Source organism: Megalops cyprinoides, chromosome 14 (assembly GCF_013368585.1).
Source record: "Megalops cyprinoides isolate fMegCyp1 chromosome 14, fMegCyp1.pri, whole genome shotgun sequence".
In the NCBI taxonomy this organism is placed as follows: Eukaryota; Metazoa; Chordata; class Actinopteri; order Elopiformes; family Megalopidae; genus Megalops; species Megalops cyprinoides.
Window position 1 is genome coordinate 13032875 of NC_050596.1, and position 19215 is coordinate 13052089.

The window sequence follows — 19215 nt, forward strand, 5'->3', positions numbered from 1 at the left end:
CTTTGTGAAACTGCCTTCCAGCTCAGGTCAGGAGCATGTATTTCTAATGTCTCATCTCTTTAATGAAAGAGAAATCCTCACTCCACTCTTCTCCCTTTCTCCTTCTCCTTTCACTCTCTATCACAAATGCACATGTACTCATATGCATTCTCTCTCTCTCTCTCTCACACACACACTCACACACACACACACACACACACACACACACACAGACAGATTTGCTAAATGCAGAATTAGACTGGTAAGAAGTGTAATCCAGTGATGGTGATGAGGCAAATTTCTTGTCCTGGACCTCAGTGATTGTCATGCAGGTAAATCATGCATCCCCTCTCTCTGGACCCAGACATGGTGTGGACCCAGAATGCACTCCTTTCTGCGTGCTCTGTAGAAACTCTCACTCTGGTCCTGTCATCTGCCAGTACTCTAACACTTCAGGAGACATTGTGGGCTTTAAATTGCTTCCTTTCAGAGCAGGAAACTCTCCGAGTGATGGATTAGAAATTCAATGAATGAAGTGATAGGTTTTAAATTTGTTTCATTTATACCAAACTCTTACCTCCACTAGCTTTCTCATTTTTTTCCTCTTCCTTCTGCCAAAGAGAAAAGAAAAATCTTTCAATGCAAGACAAAGCTGCCAATGATGGAAGTTGTATTATTTACTCCTCCGCACTGGCTCGAAAATTCTCAGTGTGGGGATTAACATTCTAGACAGAGTGACAGAGCCTTCATTGACCTTGCAGGCATAGAGAAGAGAGCAGTACAATTATAAATCAACTACAGACCAGAGAGAAAGCTAGAGGAACAGCACTGTTTCCCAGACTAACTTCACAAAGTGAAGAAACATTTTAGCCTTGAGAGTGAAATATATTGACCACAAAAATCAGGAGAACTGCTGTTTCACAAAACAAAGAAGGATAATACGCATAATATTAAATGTGGTGTACAGGTTAAGAGGTACATATGTGCCCAGAAGGTTGTGGGTTTAAATTGAATACGATCCATTTACTGACTTTAGTTTAAAAGAACTCTCAGAAGCATTTGCAAATCCATGTTGGTCCTTTCTGTGTCTCTGTGGTTATTGTTCGGGTTATAATTGCTGTTTGTTAATGGGTATTAATGAGTTATTTGTGCTGTGTCCCCTCAAATATGTACATAACTATTTGTGTGTGTGTGTGTGTATGTGTGGCATACATGTACACATGTACATACCTACCTTGTTGTATTTAAAAGTTTATATTTGTGACTGTAGGATAAATAGCTCTTAAATCACTGCATAGTTGCATTGCATAATCATTGCAAGTTTGGTCCCACTAAAATAAGATGGGTACGTAATTGTCATAATCCTGAATCTTCATCCAAAACTGTCCATTATATTTCTTTGTAGCTCAGGTTGTGCTCTTTGGAGCTTGGTTTTTGCTGTTTCTTTTCTTATATGTTTCCTCCTTTTGGTTTATTTATCGGCCGCATTTCTTGAATCAAGGTCATTTTCCCCTTCTCCCATCAAGTATTGATGCAAGGAGGCTGAAGATCTTGGCAGCTAAAGCAAAATCAATACCCTCGGTGCTGGGTGCTAGATCTCTAATATCCTCTACACACCACCTGCCAAAATATTTATGTTGTATTTAAGCTGGAAGGTTTAAAAAACAACAAAGGAAGAAAGAGTAAATGCTTGGACTGTAACAGAAGACCTTGCAATTTCTGTCACCCACTTTCTGTATCACTCAGACCAGCCATTTGGCTTTTCCACCACTCTGAAAGTTCATTTTATGAGCTCAGATACAGGTGCTATTCTGCTAAATAACATGCGCTGATCGGAACTCCATCAATTTTTGTTCTAACTTAAAGTGCAAACTGTCACTTTCCAGAAGCTCAGCGAGCCCATGCATGAGGCAGAGTTACGACAGAGGCTGGATTTTAAAAAGGGAAAAAATGCAGACAGATGGCATGAGAGTCACCTGGTGTGGAAATAGTTTTTGCATGAAAAAACAGTGTCAGTTAGAGGGAGGAGGTGTGTGCAATAGGCGCGAGGGTGGGGAGTGTGACTTATGACTGGTTTTACACACTTCTGAAAAACTACCCTCATTCTTATGAAAAAGGCCTCATTCTTCACCTCACACAATAGACGACAAGGGGGGCAGCGGCGCTCGGCAGACGCCATGGCTGTTGTCATCCGTGACACGGGCCACGACAGAATAGACAGCCGCAGTGGTAACCAGGCGCTGGGGTCAGATGTGAGATAATTCAGTGTCATATTAGTTGTGATGTCCCGTGTGTGTGTGTGTGTGTGTGTGCGCGCGTGTGTGCTGCTTGGGTCCGTGCAACCTCCATCTCTGACCGGCCACAGCTGCACTCCGTCCCGCGCCACAAGACCACACCCACCCACTGAAGCAGTTGAACTGAACCCCTATCCAAAACGTCATCCCCAGTTCATAAATCTCAGACGGACATGAAAAGAAAACGTGGAGGAAAAAAAGAAGTCAGAACTGGGTGCTGATGGGAAAGGGAGGGAGCGTGACAAAGGGGAGACAACATGCATAAAAAGGGACAATAGATTTTTTTTATGATTTATATTATTTTTTATTTAAAGCGCCCAGAGGAGGTAAGATGCCGTCATAGGTCTACAATACAGTCTGCTTTTGGGAGATTGATTGGTCTGGCATTTGATCGTGTGGGATAAGATGAGGAATGAGTTGGAAGAACTGCTTAGATCTCAGATCTCTCTCACGGTCTGATTGTATACTATCCTGTAAATGTCTTTTTAAATTTAAATGTGTTTGTTTTTTTTTAGTTTAATGAATTACTTCAGATTTATATTGTTTTAGGTGCGCAGAGGGAGCCTCTGGGCACGCTGTGTGATATCCTTTGCAGTAAAACTGTCGGCTACTGACAGCCTGCTATGATATATCATGTAAATGTGATTCGGAACACTGTGGTGTCTTTTTTGGAAGTCCCCAGGAATGAATAACTGCTCCGTCATCCTGATTCCCTCATCATGAAGGTCAGTGTATGGCCATAAAGCAGAGTGCTCTGATTGGTCCACTCTACAGGTTTGTGTAAGATGGTACATCAAGCCACTGAATGCCAATGCTTTAAAATAGTCTGTAAAATGCAAATTGGGCTATGAGACCCGTCTGGTAAAACCAGTATACCTGGAGAGATGTCAGAGATCAAAATGGAGTGTTGCATCAAGAAGCAAGCAATTGAGGAGGTAGCAGCCACCAGTTGAATTCTCTCCACCTTACATCTATACCTGGCAGATATGCTGGTCCACAATCTGTTCTCTTAAAGGGGGACATTTAAAGATCTGTATGTATGCTTTTTTGCAACCATTGGATCAAGTGAAAAAATCTATCAACAAAGCAATTAAGAGGGGATTTTGTTTTAGATGGACTCCTCCGAGACCCCAAAAATCTAAAAATGGAAAAATGTGATAAACCATACAAAAGGATTACAGCAATGCCTTTAATCAAAGTAAGGAAACAACATGAAATAAAGGTTTGAATCCTGAACATTCTGAGCAAGATCCTGGCCACACTGCACTACTACTGTTTGACTAAACATTCCATTTTTCTTAAAACAAAAAAAGTCATTTTATGGGCACTTCGCCAGTGATGTGGTCACGGATGTAATAAAGCAGTTGGCACTAACAGCTATAATTTATCCAGGCCCTGGATTTTTGAAAATTATTATTATTCAGTTGAATTCAGTATTTTTCATTACTGTAACTTCACTTACTTTAGAACTTACAGCAATTACAATTATGCACTCATTTTAATTCCATTATTTTCTTATTTTGCCTGCTTACACTTATGAAAAGCTTGGAAAACATTAGTCAGTTCTTTCTGTGAATTACAGCAAATTGCAGTTTATTCCAATAAAGTCAATGCCACTCTACCCCCTTGATGGAGAGTTTGTGTCATAAATGCTATGTTCAGGGAAGGGTGGTTATAGTATTGTCAGTTACCATTTTTACAAGAAAACGCATGAAATGAAATTTCATATCAATGCAGTTGCTCTGTTTTTGCATGACATGGATGACCTAACCACATTGCAAAAGCCTATCAGAAATGTTGAGATGTTGGACTAAATTAATAAGCAGCAGTACACTCTCAGTTACCTTCAGGACCACACTGCCGCCTAGTGGGCAAGGCAATACAATACTATAGAAATCCCAAAGCCTGAATTTGGAGGCGTTCTACCAAAAATAGTTTCTTGTACTATTGTAACTATTGTAGTACTTTTGTTGTTTGTCTGTTTTTTTTTTTCAACTGGTTTTAAAGAATTTAACATTCAGCAAATGCGTGAATTCTGACTGACAGCCTGACCGAGCACTGAACATGGACTCTGACTGAACCCAAAGCATTACAGGGTAAAGAGGCAGGGGCCCAGAAAGAGAGTAAGACTTGCATGGTAGCAGACAACAGTCTTGGGTTCAGCTGGGCCCAGGCCAATTCAAGCTGGGCTGAGCCGGGGAAGAATCTGAGGTCGCTGGAAGTTCATCAGTGCTATAATAGCAGTGGTACATTTGGTAGCACTCACTGTGTGTTCAGTATGATACTGCAATGTTGTGACATTGTTGCAACAATGCGTTTAAACATGAAACGCCAAGACAAGACAATGTGATACAGTATGTTTGCCGCCATGTCTGTCTGAGCGATGCTAACTGTAGGGAAGGTGAGAAACACACATAGTTTTCACATGGCTGAATTTCCTAGGAGACTGCATACTTGCTATGCTCTGAGGAATGTCTGTTAACAGTCTCACTGGCAAAGGCTGCATGGTAACATACTGCGTTAAACAAATTATTTTACATCAAGAAATGTTGTTGTTGTTGCTGTTGTTTACATAGATTTAGCATTCTAAGGACCGTTCTAAAAAACCAAATGATCAAATAATCAATAAACTATTCATCGTATTGCTCTCTGAAAGCAATTCTTTTCAGAGAGAAATACTTTGGAGGATGAGAAGGCAGCAGCAACCACCACAAATTCCCTCATAGATCTTAATCTAAGGTTGAGCTACCATACTCAATGTTTCTGTTTTATAACTGTATAAATACCGTGATAGGAAGCTAAATGCTAAACCCAGAATGTTAAAAGGGATGCTAGCTTCGTACTAGAACTGTTATATACGTGGAATTTGGATTTAACAATAAGTTGAGGCGTTCGTTGTGAAGTGTCACAGCATTATAATGTAACTGTTGTGGTGGTTAAAAGAAAACAATCTGGAGGTGTGGCATTCAGAAGCATTTATTCACCAAATCACGATGGCTATCTACCTACCTTAATGCCTACCCTAATTTGATTTACAAAATGAAAGCACGGAACCACTTGCACATTCGTCGGTTTCTATGGGACGTATTAAAGTGTAACACAGCAAAACAAGTATGGCGTACGTGGGGCATGTTTGAAGCCGTGAATTTGAAAGTTTATTATTTATCAGGGTATAAGACCGTTTCTGCAACGATGTGTCTTATACCACTTACCCTTGCAAATTAAACGCACATCATCCTCTACAGGTACCTTTTGAAATGTTTCGCTTAACGTTATGCGTAACTGTTGAAGTAAAGCTAGCTAGCTAGATGGCTACAGAATATATTTGGCACACAAAGTCTAACCAACTTATAACAAAGATAACAAACCGTAGCTGTCAGAACTTTAACATATCATTTAAAAGACCGCGAACACAGAAATAACCGTAACCGAAAGCAATTTGTCAGTAGCAAATTAGTGAAGGACGCACAAATTGGTGCTGTGATCAGTTTGTCCTGGTAAATGATGCTAACCGTAGCGATAGTCTGCATTTACAAGACTTCATTCATTTTAAGTAAATAAGTATTTGAAGTTCTAACAGATTCTTATTTGTAATTACCATCTTTTCGCGCTGTAAACAGCCAAGATATGGTTTGATTTATTTTCAGTGTAGCCATGGCAATGTGTTTTCTCACCCCTATATCTGCAGCAAATGCATGAACACCCCATAGAAGCATAATAGAAAATACGTTCCCTTGCTTCGTAGTTGTCCTTAAAGAAAATGGAAGTTATACGCTAGGCCTGATTTTAATCGTACTATTTGTGTGAGGGGCATTAAACCAGGCAGACTGCAGTCCTTTTTTGTTACATCCAGATCTTTTGAACATTAACATTTTTTTTTCTGTTTAGCAGATACTCAACAGGGGTGAGCTAACTACATAGCTTACATAACATGCTAAGAATTGTATTGACATGTTTCATCAAATAAAAACACAAACCTGGTATGTGGTCGTGAGAAAGCTTCATGGCTCTGGTTCTACCTCTTCCTGCTTGTTTCAGTATTCATGTCCTGTCTTTATTGTTTTGCAGCATCCATCTCTGAGGAAAAATGACAGTGGTCCTCCGCAGGGCTTTCTGCTTGACGGGCCGGGTTCCGCTACAGCCAGAGGCTCCATCATGGACTGCGTCCTGGCGGTGTGCCCACGCTCTGGCCTCCGTCCAGAAAGTCCTCCATCTACCGGAGAAAAAGCTCCAGGGCCTGCTGTTCCCCTTTAGCGAGCTGGAGGGTCACCTGGCCCGTGGGGTGAGCCGGGCCAATTTCCAGCTGTTTCATCCGAGCTTGGAAGATATTGCCAGGGCTGAGGCGCTGTTCGTTCCATCACCTAAGCACAAGATTGACTACTACACCTCGGCTGTGAGGATGGATCACGCGCCCTCCATAAACCAACCCGAGGTCAGTGGGGCAGGGAGGCTAAACAGGGTGGGATGTGTTAGCTGGGGAAAGGAGGGAAAATAGGGGGTAAAAATCAAAATGAGTAAATTAGTATTGCTTGGTCTGGGCTGTCATTTGTATGTGAGTGAGCCAGGTAGTCTAATTCTATATGTTAATGTGAGTGGTCTCCTGATTAATCAACATTTTGTTACTATATAAACTCGGCGTTCCAACTTTTTTTGGTGTCATGAGTGAAATTGGAAGGCCTTGCAGGTGGCTCTGAAAATCTTGAGACAGCAGTTTTCAGTCAGACTAAAGTTTTAATTCAATGGGCCGGTGATTTATTTTTGGCCCCCAGGGAAAGAGGCACTCATCCAGTGTGTAATTTACAACAGAAGACTGACTCCAGTACCTCTGATTCCCCCCTGGGTTCCCCACTGCAAAGAACTGACTGACAGTCTATTAACCTTTCCCTCGTAGAAAATATAGCGATTATCCTCAGTCTTCACAGTTTCATCCTGCAGTTAGATTCACAAATCCATTTCAGCAGCGAGAATGTATGCCTTTCCATTTTAGCAGTATTCGTGGGACCATTTATTCATTTAAAAATACTATCACGTTATGAATGGGGTCTGCTGTCTGAAGAAAATTATCAGGTTCGTATGTTAGTAATTGTTTAGTCAATATTAATCTCAAGTTAAATTCCATTTGCAGCGCCCAGAAGTTTTAATTCGACCCACAGGATAAACAGTAAAACAAAAGAAATTTCTAGAATGTGTCAACAATGTCTGGTGTTTTGCCTGATTAGCCTATTACAGAGCTTAGTGCATTTTCTGTGATGAGATATTGACGGCTTCAAACGCAAAGAGCCCTGGCAACTCAATAAGACTTAAACCTGTTCATTGATCTTGTAGGTTAACTCTAATTGCATTCACACAGATTTTAGATTAAGCCTCCATTCAGTACCTTGAAAGTGCTTCACTTTTTACCTATTTTGTAAGTGTCAGTTGTATTTAATTTATTTTCGCAAACAGAATCTGACGGAGTGGCTTGACAGCATCTGAGCTGAAGCAGTTCACTAAGCGTCCAGACAACCTCCCTGCTACAGTTTAGTATGTGAGATCACACAAGGTCCAGAGCTCTTAACTGCTGCAGTACTGAGCATGAGTCACAGGTATAACACAAGCTCCAGAGGTCTTTACACATACTGAGGAAGGGACAGAAAGAATATTAGCAGAGGATGAGCGGCGTTAGCAGCTGGAGTTAGAGAGAGAAGGGGACAGAGGAGACGAAGAAAAGGTTTAGAGTAAAAGATGAAGGGAGAGGAGGTGTGTGTGTGGTGCCCCTCTGGGCAGCGAGGACTCTGGGGAACTCCCACTTCCCTGTTTGTGTTCCTTGGATATGCTGTACACACTGAGCCCTCTGTGTGTCTTCCCCAGGTGTGTTTTTTGGGCAGGAGTAATGTGGGGAAGTCATCTCTCATCCGTGCCCTATTCTCCCTGGCTCCTGACGTTGAGGTCAGGGTCTCCAAAACTCCGGTGAGGAAAGGCTGCGTGAGAACTAAGTGTTGGTGCATTTTGTTCATGTTCTTTCTTTCTTTCCTTTTCTCCTTCCATTGATCCTCTGCTGGGGTTTTTTTGTCGGTGTGTGTGAATTTCCAACAGGGCCACACAAAGAAGCTCAACTTCTTCACAGTCGGGAAGGCTTTCACGTTGGTGGACATGCCTGGCTACGGGCACAAGGCACCCAAGGACTTTGTGGACATGGTGGAGCCCTATCTGTCGACAAGGGCAAAGTATGAGTGACTTCATTTCCTAATGCCCTGCAAGCTCTTAAATCTGTTTAACGGTTTGGTTTAGTTTGGGAAACAGGAGCAGAACAGATTCAACTGACATTCAAGTATCATTAGGGCTTTAATTATATTTTGTTCAGTGGAAGGTATGTAAATGCACCTGTTTCACTGAGTGCAGTTACCATGGGGACATAACCGTGAAGTAATCCCATCTTGTTGTCCAGTCTGGTGAGGACGTTCCTATTGGTTGACGGGTCAGTGGGAGTGCAGAAACTGGATCGGGTTGCCATGGAAATGTGCGAGGAGCTTGGACTACCCTATGTGGTGAGTGAAGTTGATGAAATATGCAGAATGTGTCTCTCTTTTTCTCTGTTTTATCATTTATCATTTATATACAACATATAAAATTGTTCTTGTGAAGATTTGTCATATGTAGACATAACATTGCGTTCATTTGTATATCACTGTTATTCATACCTTCAGAGCTGGTTAATTGTACATTCACATTAAGCATTTTTCTGTCTTTTTGAAATGGTACAAGTGTAAATGCACGTTGTTCATTTGCATCTTCTCAACAGATCACACACAAAGAGCACATTTATTACACAAGTGTTACAACTTCAAATATCCCTGACATATTTCAAGGTTGTCTCATTAAGAGACTGGATCCAGTTATTATGAAGTTCTCTGTGTTTAATGCATTTGCCTAGAAGCGATGGTTGCTAAGCTTTGGAAACGACTAAGACAATATCAGTTGAGTAAGAGTTGAAGCCATATTTTCAACCAGCGGGAGATTTGGACAGAGTGCTGATACTGATAGACAACCATCAGCCCTGTGACATCATTATGATGTTGTACTGCCTGTATTACTGGAACTGACCAGCAGGTGACACAAAAATACTGCACTTTTGTCATAAATCAGTTTTTCCAATTCTGGTCCCGGGAACCCACTGTGAATGCTGGTATTCATTCCACCTGATGCAAATAGAAGCTAAAAGCAAATATATGCTGTCTGTTGGCATTTACAGATATGGATTTGATTGAAATATACATTTGTTGTAACAGAAATGTACATGTGCGACAGTTTATTTCAGTCTTTTTCAGTCCCTTCAGCAAATTAGCAATACAGAACAGTATTCACCATAATTGATTAAGAATGATAAGACCAGGTCAGAAAATTGAAAAACAAACTGTAGAGCTGTACCAAAATTGTTCAAGGGACAGATACTCACAATTTATATTCAACTATATATTTCCATCTTTGTATTCATTCAGACTCACCTGTAACATCATATTTCATTCCCAAGGAATTTATGTAAGACAAAAGCTAGAGATATAAATAGATGTATTCATTCAAATGCGGATGAGTACTCATTTAATGAAAATGAAAGTTGGGTGAAAACATGAAGTAGAAGTCGCACGGCAGAAGTGTGGTTCTCATTTCCATGTCATCACGCAAATCAAGTCCTTCAGTAGGATGAGTTCAAACTGCATGCTGGAGAAGCCCACAAGACACACTGTATATGAAATGTATTGAGTCAGAGACCTTAAAGACCTCATGTGTGTCAACCCTCTAGGGTGAGGAGTTTCACAACAAAAATGGAATGCTTGAATACCTGCTACTAATGTGCAGGCTCCCACCTGTTTTGTTTTAAATAAATGAAGATGACAATGTGGAATAATTTTGCTAGCAGTTTCCTAAATACAGTATGTCAGAATGTGCACTAGCAGTTGGCAGTGCCAGTGGTTTCCCCCCATCTTGTTGTTCTCCCCTGTTGAGTCTTGTTTTCGGTGTTGTATAGGTTGTTGTGACAAAGATTGACAAGCGCAGCCAGGGGGCGCTGCTGGCCAACCTACTACAGCTGCAGGAAGTCATCCAGAAGCACACGGAGGGGTGTTACCCACAGCCGTTTCTGGTCAGGTAAGAGGGACACCGTTACTGGTTGGTCAGGACACGCTGCAATCCTGTACATGGAGGGAACCCAGTGTTACTGGATTTCAGAAATGATTAGCGTCACATTTCCACTCCTGAAGTATTATTAGTATTCAAAAATGAAGAAAGAATAGCCCAGGAATAGTGTTTGATTGGATGTACAAACACATCAAGAAGATGTCCTTCATAGGGCTGATCTATAATTGCTGTTCCAATAGGCATGAGACAATACATTCACTCACAATATAAGTTCACGACACAAAATTATCAAAGATATGATATTCCTCAAGAGGTTATTCTGGTAAGAAAGCAAAAACGTAACATAATTGAACAAATTTTCTTTGCTTTGTCTAGCTTTATATATATATCATTATCACTGCCAGTATTCATAATATACCACAGGTTTGAGTGTCACATCACCTTTATAAAGTGGATCAATAATCAGCTAAACTTAAGGTTAGCTAAGTGTCTACATAAAGTAAGAAGGGACTGAATTTAACAAGTTGTATGGATTACATGAAACCCCCCCAATGAATGTATAAACTAGCTTGTCCAGACATCACTTGATGGTGCTGCTGGATTCGCTGGTTAGACAGCGCATGAGCTAGCTAACAAGCTGACTTTGGAGTTCAGTTGCTGGCTAACTACAAGAACTGCTAACTGTTTAAATGGTAAGTTAGTAATTGTTAATGGTAATCTTTAGGAATTTATTTTACCTTTATTGCTGTGGAGTGGATCACTTTATATGTTTTTCAATGTTAAATATTAAATATGGTGTTAATATCAATATTAAAATGATGTATGAAAATTCTATTTACTGGTGGTACTTCAGTAAATATTTTCATGACGGAAATGCAGGCTGACCAGCAGGAACAATGGACTGGAACTAATTGCTGTGTAAACTAGTTTTTGTCATAGCACTGTTGAGGAGTAATGGACAGAATGAGTAACGCGAGAGAAAACTGCACTAACGTGATTTTTTTGGGGGAAATTTTCATTTAAAAATGTAATTTATTCTAACAAGTTTTAATATGCGTGGGAATTTGATTTCACAGCATGTTCTCAGGGCCACGAAACATTTCCTCACTGTCCCATTTCACTAAATTTGATTTCGTCCCATGCCCTCTGTCAGACTAATCACAGGACTACTTAGGATTGTCTCCTGTGGGCAGAACCTCAGGTGGTGTTAAAGTGATTCAGCTTCTTGCCTTCATAACTCATTGTAACACAGTGGTACTTGGAACACACCATCATTTAGGCAGTTATCTGTTCCTGAAATCAGATAGTCTAACAGATAAGATAGAGTTCACACGTATTATGTAATCTTCCAGGCACCAAACTGTAAACTGACAGTACAGTAAGATGAGACATGGTGCGATCAACTCTATATAAAAAAATAAAAACCCTATTGTGCATAAATAGGTCAGCTACAGTGAGGAAATTAATTTTTGTCTGCTGATAGATTTCTTGTGGGGCTCAGTTTCGGAAGCAAATGCCTCAGAGATAAAGTCCTGATAAGAGAGAGATGCTGAAGTGCTACCTCATAGATATATACCCCCTCACAGACACACACGTATGCATACACACCCACTCACACAAACCTCACAGCCATACACCCCACCTCTCATACACACTGGCATACATGCCCACACACTTGGGCATAGGCATGCATGCATGCACACACACCCTGACTGATGCATGCCGTCTTCTAGACATGCACAATCAAATGCGCTGTTGCAGGTATTAACCTTAAGTAATGAGTAAACAAGGATGAACTTTCCCAGTCTTTTAAACGTGCTTTAAAACTTTGATTTAAATATGATTAATGTTAATGTGCCTGTTCGTATTTTGCTTGGAGGAAAGCATCATTTGTGTATAGCCTGACATAATGTGTGTATGGTTTTTTAAATAAACCAAAACTAAAAGCAGAATTGTTGAATCCAAATCCATATCTGCACACCAGTATTGTGGCTGTGCGCATCTGTAACTATTTGACTAATAATCTAAATAAAACACTATATTTTTCTGTACTCTTGTGTTCGTATGAAGAATGTGATATGTATATAAAATATATAAAATATTCAATACAATGCTAAATGCTTTTACCATTTGTTTTCAAGTAGTGTGTTTTTGTCATTGAAGATAGTATGTATATCCTTGTTTGATCATAATTAATGTAGATTTTGTTTGCACATGCCTGTCTTTATTTCCATCCGTATTTGTATGTATATGTATATATGAACATACACATCTGTGATTCCTTTGTGTCCAGCACTGTAACTATTGATTGCATTAGCAGTTTGTATGACAGCGGTATGTCTTGTCGAGGCTTCTGTGTATATCAGCATGTGCGGCAGCCATGACCGTCTTTGAGCGATGCTCACACCAGTCTCTCCCCAATCAACAGCTCCACGCAGTTCCATGGGATTTACCTCCTTCGCTGTTTCATCGCCCATGTAACCGGGAAGCTTCACCTTGCGACATCAGCCACTCAGAGCGGTGTAGAGAGGGTCAGGTGACCTGTTTTAGGACTTGCTCACACAAGGGTTACTGTAAATATTGTAAGATGTGTATCATCTCTTTAATAAAAGAACTGACACAAACAAGATTGTGGATACTGTTGGTTATTTTAATGGGAGCAAGACACCTCAAATGCATTTAAGAATGAGCCAAATGTGTGTGCACGTTAATGACGTGACCAGCTGAAACTGGCCTGGCATTTGTGATTGGTATCCCAGTGGTGGAACAAAATGGTTTCATTTTGCTGTGGTGTAGAGCTGGGTAGGTCAAACCTTACTTGGCTTTGAGCCTCTCTCAAAATGGCCAAATCCATTATCAAGTTTTAATATGTGAACTTTGGGTTAAGTGTGAGATATGCAAGCCTCTTAATGGCTCCATTGGTGAAAGCCCATGAGCAGGCCGAGTCCTACAGCCCAGTCCAAGCCGCCTCAGTTGCCAGAAATGAGCGAGTGTCCGCAGTGGCTGGGGTGGCACATTACATCCCACCCTTTTCTGTTCTCTGCAACTTGCAGGCATCTGTGGGTTGCTTGTCAGGGAGATGCGCTGATCCTCAGTTCGTCGTCTCCTCTCCTGATGTACTCTGAGACTTTAAGTGTGTGAAATAATCCTGGTTTGTATCAGAGGAATGCACTGCTTGCACTTCCACCCCCTTGTGCAGGTGCAGAGGATCTTGGCAGTAAGGTGAGGTTAATGAATTATTGCCGAAAGATGTGAGAAACGTGTTAACTGTGCGAATGACCCTGCCCATCACTGGCTTTTTTTTACTGTCATTTTTCTGAAGGAGTTCAGGTGACACACACAGGACCTTGAGCTTCTGCGTGGCCTGTAAGCATCATTGTGCATCCAATGTGTCACAGCTGTGCCTGGAACAGGACAATAAAATTTTAAGGGCGTGAGATAAAAAAGGAAGATGGTGCAATTTCATTTATTGTACCCAAAGCTGAAACAATGACATTTGTTTCTCTGTGCCGGTTTGACACCGGTCTCATAAAACCATATGTGCAGGTTAATTTTTATTTGGGTATTCTTGCAGCCCACAGTCTGGTAGGTATTAAAAGGCAGGGTTGGACCGTGGCAGGTGAGTGTACAGCTTGTCTTTGTGAGGTATTGGATGAGAACAGAGTCCTAGGGACATTGGTCCACAGCCTTGGAACACACACCGTCTGCCACCTGCTGGAATCTCCGTCCCCACGATGTCTTCGCCTACCGGACTCCCTCCCGTCTGCCACCCCAACGCCACGCTGTGCTCGGGCGCCTCCTGCCTGGTACCGCCCAGCAACTTCAACGAGATCCTGAGCGTGGTGCTGAGCACAGTGCTGACGGTCATGCTGGCCATGGTCATGTTCGCCATGGGCTGCACCGTGGACGCCCCCAAGCTGTGGGGCCACATCAGGCGCCCCTGGGGCATCTTCATCGGCTTCCTCTGCCAGTTCGGCATCATGCCCTTCACGGGCTTCGCCCTGGCGCTGGCCTTCAACGTCCTCCCTGTGCAGGCCGTGGTCATCCTCATCATGGGCTGCTGCCCCGGCGGCTCCAGCTCCAACATCCTGGCCTACTGGCTGGACGGGGACATGGACCTCAGGTGAGGGGAGCCGTTTTCATCGTCCTCGTCCTTTTCCACTTCCACCTCTGGGTCGTTTTCATCCTTTCACACGCCACTTTTGCTGACTCATAACTGGACACACCGAAGAATACGGACACAGACTTTCTGGTCTTTCTAGTGGAAACTTGATGTACGCAAACATCCTGCATCTTTTGGGCAACAACATTCCAGAAACAACAGACATTTAAAAGCATTCAGTGCTGCTAGAATATATTCTTTTGTCATAATTTGGCAAATGAATCCATGTCATAGATCTGACAAGTTTTTCTCTATTACTGAGAATAAATATTAATATTAGTTTAACATGGTAATGAATCAGAAGGAATAGCTGAGTTTCAGTCTACAGTGACTGTCTTGATGAGCAGTATGTTTCCATATAGAAGAGGTGGTCTCTGCACCAGAGGCTGTGTGTATGGCTGTGTGTACTCTTTTATCAGTATAACAGTCCGTGTCTGTCTCTCTTTGCTGTAGTATCAGTATGACCACCTGCTCCTCCATCTTAGCCATGGGGATGATGCCTCTGTGTCTGCTCATCTATACCTCCATCTGGACCTCTGCAGACACCATCCAGATCCCCTATGAGAGCATAGGTAAGGCTCCTACTATACTGTACCTACAGTGCCATCTATGCACAGGGGCACAGATGAGGATTGCCACGCTAGCATTTATACTCCCTACACAAGGACATGGATAACGGCAGAACAGCAGGTGGCTACTACTGTATACCATCCACATCTTTCAGACTAAAGGAGCATAGGGATGGCTACACCATCTGCATTTGTATATGTGGATGAGCACAGGAGAAGAGTATATTAATGTATATTCACATCTACTTTCCCTATGTACTAGAACGCAGCACAAGCTTCTACTATACCAGCAATATCTCTTACAGTATGTACTGTATGCAGCTATGGTTAGGACTTCTACTGTACAGCTTGGAGGGCAGATTCATACAACTGAAATTTATTTTGATATGGAATTGAAGGAATTCATGTTGCAGTTTTAAAATAAAGAAATTAATCACACTAGCATTTTTGTGCATCTGGGTTTGGACATGTGTCTTGAAGATATGTCTCTCTTGTTTGCCCAGGCATCACCCTGGTGTCTCTCCTGGTTCCGGTCGCGCTAGGGATCTATGTGAAAAACAAGTGGCCTAAGGTAGCAAAGAAGATCCTCAAGGTGAGAAGGAAATGCATTCGCTGCAGATACAAACTCTCTGAAACTGCTCTGAAACTCACCCAGTGTGCTGGTTGGAGAGGGCCTCTGCACTGTTTCACTGAGCTCAGGGGCTTGCTGTGTGCTGGGCTCGGGGCTCGTCTGGTCAGGTCTGTGTACTGACTGACAGGGGGGCTTGTGTGTGGCCCTGCAGGTCGGCTCCATCATGGGCATCGCCCTCATTGTCATCATCGCGGTGGTGGGCGGCGTGCTCTACCAGTCCTCCTGGATCATCTCTCCCTCCCTCTGGATCATCGGCGCCATCTACCCCCTGGTGGGCTTCGGTCTGGGCTTTCTGCTGGCCCGATTCGTGGGCCAGCCCTATTACAGGTGAGCCTCCCCAGCACGGACCGTCAGCACAATACGAGTGTGTGCACGCATAGACCCCTGGCCTGTCTCTGACCCCCATCTCTGATACCCATGTGTAGATGTCGCACCATCGCCCTGGAGACAGGCTTCCAGAACTCGCAGCTTTGCAGCACCATCGTGCAGTTGTCTTTCTCTGCAGAGGAGCTGGAGGTCATGTTCAGCTTCCCTCTCATCTACAGCATCTTCCAGCTGGTGGTCGCCGTGGGCTCTGTGGGAGGTTAGGACCGGCAGCTCTGGTTGTTCCTGCATGCATGACTATCATAAATGTTACATCTTGCTTTTACCTGGAAAACTGTTACTTACAGTCTGTACCATTCATCTTTATAACAGATCATTATTACTCTGCAGCAAACATAGTGGTTCCAATTATTTTAAATACAGCAAAAACAGTGAAAGTAGCTTGCTAAATTATTTTTTTTCCTGTGGTCAGCATTCCTTTTTTCTCATTTAGCATTCTTGGCTTTCCTGCACAAATTATCCTAGATGCAGTACTGCCGTTTTGAACTTAGATACTGAATGTGTACTGAGTCTGTTGAACGTGACAATAGCAGAGGAAAAGGTAGCAGCTAAGCCCGTCTCCCTTCCTCAGCCTACCAGCTGTACAAGAGACACTGTCGCAGGGCGTCGGCCCACGAGGACAGCGAGAGGGCAGAGGGCGGCGACCCGGCAGAGCCCTCCTCCAAGGAGAAGCAGGACTACGCTCTGGAGAACGGCGGGTTCGAGTGCGACGAGAACGGGAACACGGCGGGGAAGGCCACCCAGCTGTGACCGCGGTGCGGGCTTGCACACGTCTGACAGCGACGGAGCAATGACCTGCCCGGAGCTCCGCGGGTTCCTTCTGCACTGACCCCTGCAGGCCGCAGCTGTGCTGCTCGAACAGTCAAAGGGTCTCCACAGTACACGTCTAATATACATGTCTAAAAACAGACATATATCTACAAATAGCCTATAAATTGCCTCCTCTAACACCAGCACTGCATTCCTATTTGTTTCACCCGCCATGGAAGCAGAGACCTGGCAGAGGGGTATTACAGAAATTCTTGCAGAGTTGTCAGTGCGGCCAGAGAGGAAGTGGGGACATGGAGGCTGAAACACAGGAAGCCTGTAAACTGCTGTTTTCCAGCAGTCATGCACTGACCTGAGAAGAACTCACACAACTGGTAATGGCTACATCAAACATGATATTTCAAAAGGGGACTTCTTAAACTGATTTAAAAAAGCATATTTATATTTTATTCTAGTGAAACTAAAACTTAATTTATTAAAATGTCCAGATGTTTTTTTGAAATTTATATGTATATCAGGCAGTTATTTGTAAAAAGATAATTATGGAATTATACTGTACGTCGTGTTTGCAAAATTCAAAAGATGAGCCTTCTTATATTATTTATACATAAATATGTGCAGTTTTATTGACGATGTATTGTTTTCAAATGTTCAAATAAAAATGGCCATTTTATGTCACCATATCTGTAAATATAACAATTTCTAGATAAAGTTTTTATTTTCTAAGTCATGATTGTCTTCTGTGGGATACACCTCCTATTTAATATTTCATATGTAGGTATATTAAAGGTACATTTCAATAATTTCTTTTAATGAAAAAGTTTTTTTTTTTGTTCTGGACAAAACTGTGCATTCACACTAACTTAAATATGCAAACATTATTTTTTCAACAAACATTTGACAAACACTTTGTCACAAACATTTTGAATATTGAAGTACTGAATATGAAACAGTGGACCGTTCCTTTTTATAGGTTTTGTTGGCAGACATATACAGTAAGACAAGGAGGAAAGTCTAGAGTCAAGAGCTTTCAATCAGGGCCCTCTGTAAATAATCTGATAATGCAAGAACACATAAGTCTTAAAAAAGAGAACTTAGAAAAATAAATGCTGAAAACAGATTTGTTATTTGTGAAAGAAATTTAGAGAGGAACTGAAAGTATAGTCAGTTTGTGCACAAGCTGTTAACCACAATATGCTGCAGCTCACTGCTAATGCATTTAACCATGTTAAATTGAATACAAAATACTGTGTATTGGTCAATCACAAGGATTATTGATATGCAGACATGGTATATTCTAAATGGTATGCACATATCTGACAAACCTTTTACACTTTGCAGTAGAATTCTTTCCTTTGCCATTCATTAATTGGTGGTTGTACAAATTCCACAAATGAAGGGTTTTACATGAGGTTTATAGTGGACTGTTCTCCCCAGAAGGGTTGTGGTTGAACACATCACAACAAATTAAATTAAATAATCAGAAGCTACCACAGGTCCTGCACACCTGTGATTCCTCTGAAGGTCCTTCTATGGTTCAGAGAACCAAATCGGATGCAACATGTGAGCATCATAGATGCTACTTTGGCTATTTCCCCTTCGCTAGCACCCTTATACTTTGAAGCATTTCATTTGTACTTGTGCTAAGAAGCAGACACAGAGGACATGACTGTGTTCCAGAGCTAATACTTTTAACTATATGGCATTTATGTTCACAGGATTTAAAGACACAAGATCTTTCTCTCTGGAAAAACATACAAGAGTTATGCATAATTTCCAGGATTATCATTGTATTTATTGATGTAAATTTTCACAAGTAAATGTTTATGGAAAAACTTTAGAAAATGGAAGTCATGGAAAATTCCATAAGTAATGGAATATGGTATGATAGATGCATAAATGCAGGAGAAAATGTCATTCACTGAACAGGAAGCCAAAACATTGACAATTTGGACATTTATTTGATTAACTATTATTTGTACCCAGTTAAATAAGAGTAACTGCATCCTCACACACTGCAATCACATTCTACACACTCACTAAGTTGCTTTAGGCTGCACAAAATTATGTACAAAGCAATGAAAGGCAATAAAATCAAGTACCTTTTTTTTACGTTTCCTCTAAAATCGGACTGCGAGGAATAACAGTTTGAGTAACAGCTTGATTGTACTGTTTGCATTTTAGTGCTTCATAACAAAAGCGCCTTTTTCAAGGTTAAGGTCATTTGTGAGCTATAAAACTCACTCCTCTCACGTCCCCATCAGACGGCAGAAGCCACGTGCTCCTCACGGACACGATCCTCTCAGAGCTGCA

At 41.8% G+C, this 19215-nt stretch overlaps 2 protein-coding genes across 2 annotated transcripts; both read left to right on the forward strand.

Annotated features, from left to right (window-relative positions):
- The first annotated feature begins 5382 nt into the window (after nt 1–5382).
- gtpbp8 (GTP binding protein 8 (putative)) lies at nt 5383–13001 on the forward strand. Its single transcript, XM_036545743.1, has 7 exons — nt 5383–5518; nt 6342–6705; nt 8124–8222; nt 8349–8479; nt 8701–8800; nt 10279–10397; nt 12817–13001. Exons 2-7 carry the CDS (start codon nt 6361–6363, stop codon nt 12926–12928), a joined length of 906 nt encoding a protein of 301 aa, XP_036401636.1. The 5' UTR covers nt 5383–5518; nt 6342–6360; the 3' UTR covers nt 12929–13001.
- Nucleotides 13002–14122: 1121 nt separating this feature from the next.
- Nucleotides 14123–16884, forward strand: slc10a2 (solute carrier family 10 member 2). Its single transcript, XM_036544676.1, has 6 exons — nt 14123–14511; nt 15004–15122; nt 15623–15711; nt 15902–16077; nt 16176–16333; nt 16706–16884. Exons 1-6 carry the CDS (start codon nt 14123–14125, stop codon nt 16882–16884), a joined length of 1110 nt encoding a protein of 369 aa, XP_036400569.1.
- The last annotated feature ends 2331 nt before the right edge of the window (nt 16885–19215 follow it).

Bases quoted from the DNA above. Each gene is read 5' to 3' on its own strand.
- slc10a2 (XM_036544676.1), top strand. From the start codon at position 14,123: ATGTCTTCGCCTACCGGACTCCCTCCCGTCTGCCACCCCAACGCCACG. The intron at 15,123-15,622 runs GTAAGGCTCCTA...TTGTTTGCCCAG, and splicing joins GATCCCCTATGAGAGCATAG to GCATCACCCTGGTGTCTCTC. The intron at 15,712-15,901 runs GTGAGAAGGAAA...GTGGCCCTGCAG, and splicing joins TAGCAAAGAAGATCCTCAAG to GTCGGCTCCATCATGGGCAT.
- gtpbp8 (XM_036545743.1), top strand. From the start codon at position 6,361: ATGACAGTGGTCCTCCGCAGGGCTTTCTGCTTGACGGGCCGGGTTCCG. The intron at 8,223-8,348 runs GTGAGGAAAGGC...AATTTCCAACAG, and splicing joins TCAGGGTCTCCAAAACTCCG to GGCCACACAAAGAAGCTCAA. The intron at 8,801-10,278 runs GTGAGTGAAGTT...GGTGTTGTATAG, and splicing joins AGCTTGGACTACCCTATGTG to GTTGTTGTGACAAAGATTGA.